General features: G+C 41.6%; 2 protein-coding genes and 1 non-coding gene across 8 annotated transcripts; all 3 read left to right on the top strand.

Annotated features, from left to right (window-relative positions):
• The first annotated feature begins 626 nt into the window (after positions 1-626).
• On the top strand, positions 627-2,137 carry LOC113164109 (transcription elongation factor A N-terminal and central domain-containing protein). The gene is made up of 2 exons (XM_026363240.1): positions 627-730; positions 947-2,137. The coding sequence occupies exon 2, from the start codon at positions 949-951 to the stop codon at positions 1,957-1,959; it is 1,011 nt and encodes a 336-aa protein (XP_026219025.1). The 5' UTR covers positions 627-730; positions 947-948; the 3' UTR covers positions 1,960-2,137.
• A 1,592-nt stretch (positions 2,138-3,729) lies between these two features.
• On the top strand, positions 3,730-3,801 carry trnag-ucc. Its single transcript has one exon. It is a non-coding gene; the product is annotated as a tRNA-Gly (tRNA).
• Positions 3,802-4,152: 351 nt separating this feature from the next.
• LOC113164695 (ras-related protein Rab-9A-like) lies at positions 4,153-8,163 on the top strand. 6 transcript variants are annotated; one of them, XM_026364097.1, is made up of 3 exons: positions 4,153-4,307; positions 5,969-6,003; positions 6,558-8,163. In XM_026364097.1, exon 3 carries the CDS (start codon positions 6,606-6,608, stop codon positions 7,206-7,208), a length of 603 nt encoding a protein of 200 aa, XP_026219882.1. In that variant the 5' UTR covers positions 4,153-4,307; positions 5,969-6,003; positions 6,558-6,605; the 3' UTR covers positions 7,209-8,163. The 6 variants fall into 6 exon arrangements, with proteins under 6 accessions (XP_026219882.1, XP_026219883.1, XP_026219885.1 ...); XM_026364098.1 differs by having other exon boundaries at positions 5,969-6,107; XM_026364100.1 differs by having other exon boundaries at positions 4,153-4,311.
• Positions 8,164-9,358: the final 1,195 nt, after the last annotated feature.

Below are 9,358 nucleotides of genomic sequence, written 5' to 3'. Positions count from 1 at the left end.
TGTGTGCGTGCCCATGGCTGCATGTATCTGTATGATTAATCTATGAACATACTGGAAACTGTCTTTTTAGACTTACTTTAATCCCCGGACATCAGGGTCACATCCCCAACCCTTATTATGCTTTGACGCAGATATTAATCCAGATTGTTGCTTTGATTAGCGCGTAGGAAAGAGTTTTGAAAATAAACACAGAAACTAGCGTGGTTACTGAATACCTGTTGTCACATTGGGAATAAAGTGAAAATCCAAATGCACACACCTAAATCCTTACCTAAAGAGCTAATCCTGCAGTACGTTTGCAGACAAATCACAGAATCACCTTGCAACTGCAAGGCCTTATTGTTGCGATTCAGTAGCAGATTAAACACACCATAAGGTATTACAAAAGCGATTATAGGATTCAGGATGACGCTCCTTTCACTCAGGCTTATATTTGGCTTTTCTTTTTTTTTTTTTTAATAAACCACCAGCTTTTAAAAATCCATATCTAGTTTAAAATAACTTAAAAACAAAACAAGAAGTGTCTTACATATTAAACATGTGTATTTACATTTAGCTCCAACTAACTCTAAACCTTCATGATCATGTTTGGGACCAGGTTCTGAGACGACAACACCATCTAGAGGTGGATTCAGGCAATTTCCGTTTTTGGAAGACTATTTCAACATGGCTGCTCCCATGCAGGCGTCTTTTGAAATTGTTGTTTTCTGAAGACGCTGCAAACCATGAGGTAAATCACCACAAATATGTGCAAAAATATATTTCAATACATGTAACTTTGTAAACTGCTAAGTGGGAAATCAGGAAAACGCATTTCCATTTGTTATGACTGACAAAAGATAATTCATTAAATGACATGTTTTTAAGAGTTTTTACTTAAAGGCTAAGTATCCTGTCCTCTTATAATTATAATATTTACTATGTTACCATAAACCTTTCTCTGTAGTAATGATGGATGCAAAAGAAATAGTCCACTGGGCCCTGCAGATAGAGAAATCCAGTGCTGACAGACACTATGGGAACATCTTGACCCTGCTCGGTGACCTTGAGAGATCCCACATCACAGCAGAACAGCTGGAAACAACGGACATTGTCAAGGTTCTCTACAGGCTCCTGAAGACCTGCTCTGATGACAGCGTGAAGAAGACAGTTAAGAGCTTGTTGTCCAAATGGAAGAGACAGTACAGCAAAGCTACACAAGGTGTGAAATGCACAGAGGAGAGCAAAGATCCTGAGCTTTCTCTGCAACACGAGACTGGAGATGTAGGAGTTTCCAAGCAGGAGGATTCCCACTCTAGGGACAGTATTATGGAGAATGTGAAAGCTGAAAAAGAAGATCAGGAAGCACCATCCTCAGTGGCAGATGTTGGCCTCCACAGTCTTACTTCTGCTGCAGGTAGCACTTGTGCATCTTCTGATTTCTCATGTGTAAGAACCAAATGTGTTCAGCTCCTCCTTGGTGCTCTCCGCTCTGAGAGTCCTGATCAGGACAAGGCTGCAGAGCTGGCTGGGGACATCGAGCAACACATCCACGAGCTCCACAGATCCAACCAAGTCAAATACAAAGCGTGTGTGAGGAGCAAGGTGGCCAACTTGAAGAATCCTAAAAATGCTCACCTACGTCAGGGCCTCCTGAGCGGCTCTCTGTCGCCTGAGACCTTCGCCCGGATGTCAGTAGAAGAAATGGCCTGCACCGAGCTCCGGCAGCTGAGGGAGGAATACTCGTCCCGCGGGGTGAGCGAGAGACAGCTTCCTCAAGGCGTAGAAGGGATGCAGACGCAGAAGATTCGCTGCAAAAGATGTGGAGGATCGGACTGCAAGGTCACACAGGTGTCCAGGGGCACCCTTTTCTTGCCTGCATGGGTGAGGCAGGGCGGCCCTGACCAGGATGCAATGACTTTTGTGACTTGCAGCGGGTGTGGCCAACAGTGGTACCACAGCAGCTGGGTCTGCCTCTAAACCCATATCTAAAATCCAGGTGTGCTGGTAAAGAATCAGGGAATCTGTTTGGTCTATAAAATGACAAAAATAGTTAAAAGCTGCCATCACAAAATCCCACCCTGCAACAAATGACTTGTTTTGATTTGAATGAAATAAAACCAGTTGATCTTTTGCCATTTGACTTAATAAATCATTAACTGTGCTGAAATGTATGTTTTCTGGTGTTTAACTAATCGGTTAATGGATCATTTATTTTAGTCTTAATGGTTTGTGTGATTTACTGCATAGGTAAAGAAACACTACAGAAGAATCCAGGCAGAAGCTAAAGACACTTCTTCCTTGCAGGATGAAGCCCATCTTTGTAGTTTAAACAACACTTTTGGATTCGTTCTTCACTAACAGGAAACTGTGAAATTAGAAATGGTGGATACTTTTCAACTACAGGCAGAAAAGCCAAGTCACTGCCTGTTGCATTTCAAACCACAGCTTTTCAAGAAGTAGCTTTCATCATCTTCTTGCTGCTGAATCATTTCCTGTCTCCTCTGCTCTCTCTAATTGCCCATCAGTTTATCTTCCCTCACAGGAGCTGATTTAGCCGCTTCTCTCTATTACATGAACATTTTCTGGCAAGAAAACTACGGTAAAGCCACTTATACATGACCTCCGCCCTCACTTATGGACACTCTTCTTAGTAAAAGTGCATGTTGTTGCACTCGCAAGTCATTCTGGGAATGAATGCTGGATAAATTCCTTAAACAACAACATGCCAAAGCGTTTTACACTGTCCCATTCATTTGGAGCAAATGCATGCAGTGGATGAGTCATGTGAGCTTAGAAACTGTCGAGCATGTGAGTCAGTACTCTGCAGCTTGAGGGTGGAGATCCTACCGTTTTCCTTCTCTATAAAGTCAGTGACTCACTTACAAATCATCAGGACATAGAGAGTATTTTATACTGTATTTTACTTCAGGTTTTACAGTGTTGTTTAAAGTATAAATATTAAATTAATATATTAGAAATTAAATTAGGAAGGCTCTATAGCTGTTGCAGTATACATCACAGTAACACTGAGTTCTGCAAATATTATCTCTTCATATTATCGCTTCATATCTGAAGCTGAGGTTTTGTTGGGTGAAGTATTTCACCCTTTTAGTGACGGTGGCCGTCAAACCAGTGCCTGTAGCTATTTATTTTTACTCTCCTTTGCTCATGGACGCAGATACAAACTGACACAACACACAACACAGTAGAGAGGAGGTCGTGTTCAGTAGCTCCGGCTGGTTGACGACACCTGGAAGTTGCTCGACATCCCTGTAAATCATAATCTTCATATACAGTATGTTCATCTTCTGTAATGTTGTCACCATGTTGCTTTGTTGTCCTGGGTTTCCTCTAATTTAATGTGTCTGCAAAAGTTGGTGCAGGGACAGAGGGTTTAATTTTATAAGAAGGTAGTAGAATAAGATAATTATTTTAAATAAAACATTTGTTAAGGCTGTTCTGGAGAATTTTGAATCACTTTAATCTGCATGAAAACTTTCAGAGATGTATAAATCTGGACAATCTTTGCATGTGTTGCTCTAAAATGTACTATAACTGCACAAATACAAGTACTCCACTTTCTCTGGGCATCAGTCTGAGTTACTGAGTAACTTCCATCTGTGTGCACATTTAAAGAGAAATTGCTTTAACACACTTATATCTCCGGATTTGAAGATTTATTTAGATAAACATTTAGTTAATAAATCTGCAGCACAGTCTTTCCACATGCAGAGAACCTCCACAGATGCGTTGGTGGTATAGTGGTGAGCATAGCTGCCTTCCAAGCAGTTGACCCGGGTTCGATTCCCGGCCAACGCAGCCTTTTAGGTCTGGAATTTGATTTTGTCCACTGGGAATTATTTTGTCCATCCAACACGAGATCTTTGTTTTGTTCTGCTGGTGTTACAATAAATAATAATAAATAAAGAAGCTAATAAAATCCTTCTTAGTTTAAATACTTTGCTACCGACAGGCTCTGGTTCTGACTCGGGAACCAGCTTTAACCCTTTTCCCTAATCTGGGAATAATATTTTCCATATTAAAACTATTTCTGGAGTCTTAAAGTTGGACACATGTGGGACTATTTTCCTCCTCAACAGACTCGTCACAGAGGAAAATGTGGACGCTCCGACCGCCTCCAGGAAAGCGCATGATGGGAGGAGACGTGACGCTGTCTCCGGGTCATATGAGCGACGCTGGCGGTTCCGAGTGGAGACATGAGCGGGGACACCGGAGCACCGAGCCGCCATGAACGGGGGGAGTCCACCAGGCACTGACCGCCACACGGACAGGTGCAGCTGGAGGGATTCAACACCTTTATCACAGTGGGTAAAGTACGCGGCTGCCTGTGCGCCCATTATCGGACACACCTCTGCTGCTTTGCTCCTTCACAGAGTTTTACATCCAGCATGTTGGTGACAGTGTTTGCTCTTTTTCTGGATTTCTTCTTAAAAGTTAATGCATGCTAAGTGAAACTGGGAGGACAATATGCCCTCATGGTAGGAGTAACTTTCGTGTCTTCTCATGCACTGTGTCTCCAGCTCTCACGTCCTCAGCTGCAAAGAAAAACTGAAAGTGGACAAATATGTAGAAACAACAGGTCATAAATAAATCTAGTTAAGACTGATAAGATCAACCCCGGCTGAGGTGTGTCACCTGTATCAGCTCCTCTGGCATGATGGGAAATTATTACTATGTGACCTTTAATTTAAAAAACAAAAACATTTTGCAGGTTTGAATCAAGTCATGTTGAGGAAATGTGAATTTCTTTATTGGAAACAATCCAAGGAGCAGCCTCCTCTTTAAATAGTGGCCTTCTGCTGGGTGAAGCACATGACTGCTCAGTGTGTGTGTGTGTGTGTGTGTGTGTGTGTGTGTGTGTGTGTGTGTGTGTGTGTGTGTGTGTGTGTGTGTGTCCATGTCCATTCATTCCTGCTTCTGTATTTCATTCATTTAGTTTCTTTGGCAAATGTCAAAGAGGAAACGACAGGAGCAGCGCTGCAGTCTGTGTTTAAAGGTCCCAGGACAAAGAACTTATTTACTACATTTTTCATAATTTGCCTGAAAACGCTTCTTGCTGCCGGCTCATGTGACTTCAGTCTATAGGCCTTCAATCCACAGCTGAGTTTAACCCTTCGCTTCACTTTTCACTAATTCTTTAAACTATGCCGAGCAGCCTAACGTCAGCTGCTGCACTGACAGTAATGTATGAACTGATATCACACAGGTTAGTGGAGCAGGCACATTTGGAGTGACCTCTTAAAGCTATTTATTGCAACAACATTTCCTGTAGTGCTGATTGCCTAGTTTTTACTCAATCAATTGTTGTGAAAGACACGAAACATTGGAAATTGTTTTCAAAACTGCAGAACATCTTGTGCTAATTGACTGAGCACTGTCAGAAATTGTAAAATATGCCCAAAGATGCTCTGTTTAATCTCATGTGAGGTTCAAGTTCTCACTTTTAAGAAGCTGGAACCAGCAAATATTTGAAATGTTTGCAGGAAAAATCACTAGAGACAGTTTTTTTCTATTCTAGTCTATTTAGAAAGTATTAAAGTGACTTTTGTATTAGCAAAGGAGCAAACAGGCTGCAGCTACACTGAAGTCTGGTGCAGTGGTTTAAAGTTAGTTTGACTTTTGCAAAACAAGGTGTGACAATCTCATCACCATGGTGGATGAGTTGCTACAGTCTCGCTGTATCTATCCCACAATCTGCATTACTGTGGTGCCTGAGCTGATCGTGTTAATGTCTCCTCGCTCCCTTTTAGTCCTGCTCTGCTTAACGTTCCCACTTTCATCACTGAGATCCGTACTGGGCTGTGGGTGGAGTGATTGCCATTAGCCTAAGCTAGTCTGCAAAGTATGCGAGTGTGTGTGATACGGGATTAAATTTGATCTCAAATCCTCACGAGCCGGCGAGTGGGTGAACTCCTTTAGCCTCCTTGTGATCCGTGAAGTTAAAGACTTTCTCTCTCTCCTGCAGATCAACGACAAAACGAACAGAGCGCTGATGTAATGGTGAGAGATCTGAATTCTTCTTGCTGAACTGCATCACTGACGGGCGACTTGATGGTCCATGTGATGTGCTGCAGGGATCATTTTAAGCATTTACACGTTACACAGTGAGTGTAGGAAGCTCATTAGAGTAGTGAGGAGGCTGTGTGATAGGATTAACTGTCCTCAAAGTGTGAGGCATAATGTAAACACTCAGTGAGGGTCGATTGAGCAGCAGCTTGTTCTTACCATGTTTACTAAGGTCAAGTTATTTTTGTGCTGTGCTGTCGGCTGCCACTGTTTTCATAGTGTCTCATAATAAACCATATTAATTCAAAACTGTGCAAGCAAAGCAGATTTTACTTCTGCTTAGGTTCAGTTGTTGTTTCCAAAATGCTCATACGTGAATAATCATAGTGTGGAAGTTTAAGTTTTAATGATTGTGGCTGTGAAAAATAAGGAACTACGTCTAAAGAAGTAGTGTTTTATTTATTTTAATAGTTTTCTAATGAAGTTTACACTTTAGGTGTAGCTGCGCTGATGCTTTGCTTTCTAATTAAAATGTGTGTCCTCCTCAGGTGAAACTACCTTCTTCTTTGCTTCTGTCCTGACTCACTGCAGTCGTGATGTCCAAGTCGTCTCTCCTCAAAGTGATCCTGCTGGGCGACGGCGGGGTCGGCAAGTCCTCGCTCATGAACCGCTACGTCACCAACAAGTTCGACTCACACCTCTTCCACACCATAGGCGTGGAGTTCCTCAACAAGGAGCTGGAGGTGGACGGGCACCACGTCACCTTGCAGATCTGGGACACGGCAGGTCAGGAACGCTTCCGCAGCCTGCGCACACCTTTCTACCGCGGCTCCGACTGCTGCCTGCTCACCTTCAGCCTGGACGATGGGCAGAGCTTCAGCAACTTGGCCAACTGGAAAAAGGAGTTCACTTACTATGCTGATGTAAAGGACCCTGACAACTTCCCCTTTGTGGTCCTGGGCAACAAACTGGATGTGCCCGAGAGGCAGGTGTCAGGGGAGGATGCTCGGCAGTGGTGCCGCGAAAACGGCGGACACCCATATTTTGAGACGAGCGCCAGGGATGCTACAAATGTAGCATCGGCCTTTGAGGAGGCGGTGCGTCGTATCATGGCTTTGGACAACAGAGCTGATCATCTCATCCACACCAACACCGTGAACTTACAGAAGAAGAGTGAGCCTGACCCCAGCTGCTGCTGAACTTACAGAAGAAGAGTCAGCCTGACCCCAGCTGCTGCTGAACTTACAGAAGAAGAGTCAGCCTGACCCCAGCTGCTGCTGAACTTACAGAAGAAGAGTCAGCCTGACCCCAGCTGCTGCTGAACTCACTGACCCAGCAGGAACACATGATGCTTCTGCAAAGCGGCTTGGACAGTGGTTTGCGATTGTGGAAAAACAGGAACTGGTGTTTGTTCAGCACCTGTATGATGCCCTCAGTCCGCCTGTTGACCCGGATCAGCATTTCTAAACCAGCCATCATATATTTTGGACCAAAACTTGTTAATATTTAAACTTGGTTCCAGTATGTAGTAATTAATTTATGAAAATCATTAACATTTAATAAAATTACATTTCCAGATTTTCTAGATTTGTTTGTTGTTAGTGACAAATCTCATTATATGAGTCCATGACTGTTTGACATCTGAAATTTAATGGGGGGTTTAACTGCTGAGTTTTATGGTTCAAAGTTGGTGTAAACTCGAATGAGCCTTCATCGACAAACAAAGACGAATCTGTTTCTTTAGCCGTATTTAAGACACGCTAAGGGTGAACAAAGAGTTTAGACATCACAGATAGAGCGGTAAGAAGTTTTAAACCACAAAAAGAGAAGTCACAAGATTATTTTCTGCCTCTGGTTACAGATGCAGGATTTGAAGTGCAAAGCAAAGCTACAGCAGAAACTGAATATTAAAAAGTATTATGAATTAATGGTGAGTGAAAGTCAGGATTTTCACCTGCTAATGTTGCTAAAATAATCTCCATGTTCAGTACAAGACCACAGAAGTTAATTTAAGTCTTACCGTAAACCGTAACTGATAGAACAGAATTTAAACATTCACATGACTGTAATCAAACTGCTTCTATAAAATGACTCCCAACATTTTTTCTACAACTGAAATAAAACAGTGGCCAAAATGAAACTGGAGACAAATCAGTCTTTGTCTTTTTCTTTTTTTAAGTTTAATTTTGTGTCAGTAAGTGCAGTACTACCTCTGTCCACAAGGCAGCAGCCATGTGTCAGGGATTGGAGAGAGAAACTCTCAGATTGTGGTTTGACAGTAAATAATTTGTTGTAACAGATTTTGTTCCAGCATTTCAGCATTAAAATACTGATTTTAGGGTTTGCACACACACACACACACACAGGGTATTCTCACCTTGATGTGGGACAGAGCTTTTATTGGAATAAAGTTGTGGTAGAGATTTTATTTAGTACTAAGAATGTTTTTTTGCTTTTTCAACAGTAGCAACGAACTTGACATTAGAATAAAGGAGATGAACTGAATACAGGCTAATGACATAACATGAGTGAAAACACCTGTGTCCATCTACTGTGGGTGGTGGTGAGTATGTAAACCTCGTCAGGAGTCCAGTCACACATCCTGATTTTTCATGGAAAGCCTCCAGAAAGACACTAATGTTATTTTCACTTTTGAGAAATGGTCGTCTGCTTTTCCGTTGAAGAAAGAGTTCATGTTTTCCATGTGTGTCTTAAAACGACACTCAGGTGTCCACGTGAACACTGAATGAGGTTTAATTTCCTGTAACTCTTCCTCCTGGTTTATACGGGCCACGAAATGATCTTTCCTGAAGTCCTCACAGTGGAAGTGATAAAATCTACAGTCCTTGTTATGTGCAAAAATGTATTGAGGCAGGATCTAAAGCCTCAGTTTAAATCTTTTTAGTATAAAATTCCATCTTTGTCTTTTTGAACTGGTAATTTATACAAGTACTAGTAGTTTATACGTTGTACATATATAAAGCAGTTCATACATGTACAACATCAAAACTTTAATGGTACTCATAATACATTAAAGAGAAATTGAGATTTTCTTACGTGTTATAGACTAAATTAAGCAACTGTCTGAAAATATAACCAATTAATCAATACTAAAATAATAATTGTTTGCATTCATACACAACAAAGGAAATATTCTAAATGACTGAGACCCAAACTCACAAAAGAGGCAGGAGACAACAGTGTCACGATAATAAAAAATATCGGTTTTACTAGAGAAGGTTACAAAAATCATCACTATATAGGAGTCATAGAACTATTTCCAACTTAAAAAAGAAAACCATAATGAAACACCTACAGGGACTACAATGCCATCAAAGTACAATGGAGT

This window comes from Anabas testudineus, chromosome 2 (genome assembly GCF_900324465.2).
Source record: "Anabas testudineus chromosome 2, fAnaTes1.2, whole genome shotgun sequence".
Taxonomy (NCBI): Eukaryota; Metazoa; Chordata; class Actinopteri; order Anabantiformes; family Anabantidae; genus Anabas; species Anabas testudineus.
Note: the sequence above shows the minus strand (reverse complement) of the source record. Positions and strands in the feature narration are given on the sequence as shown.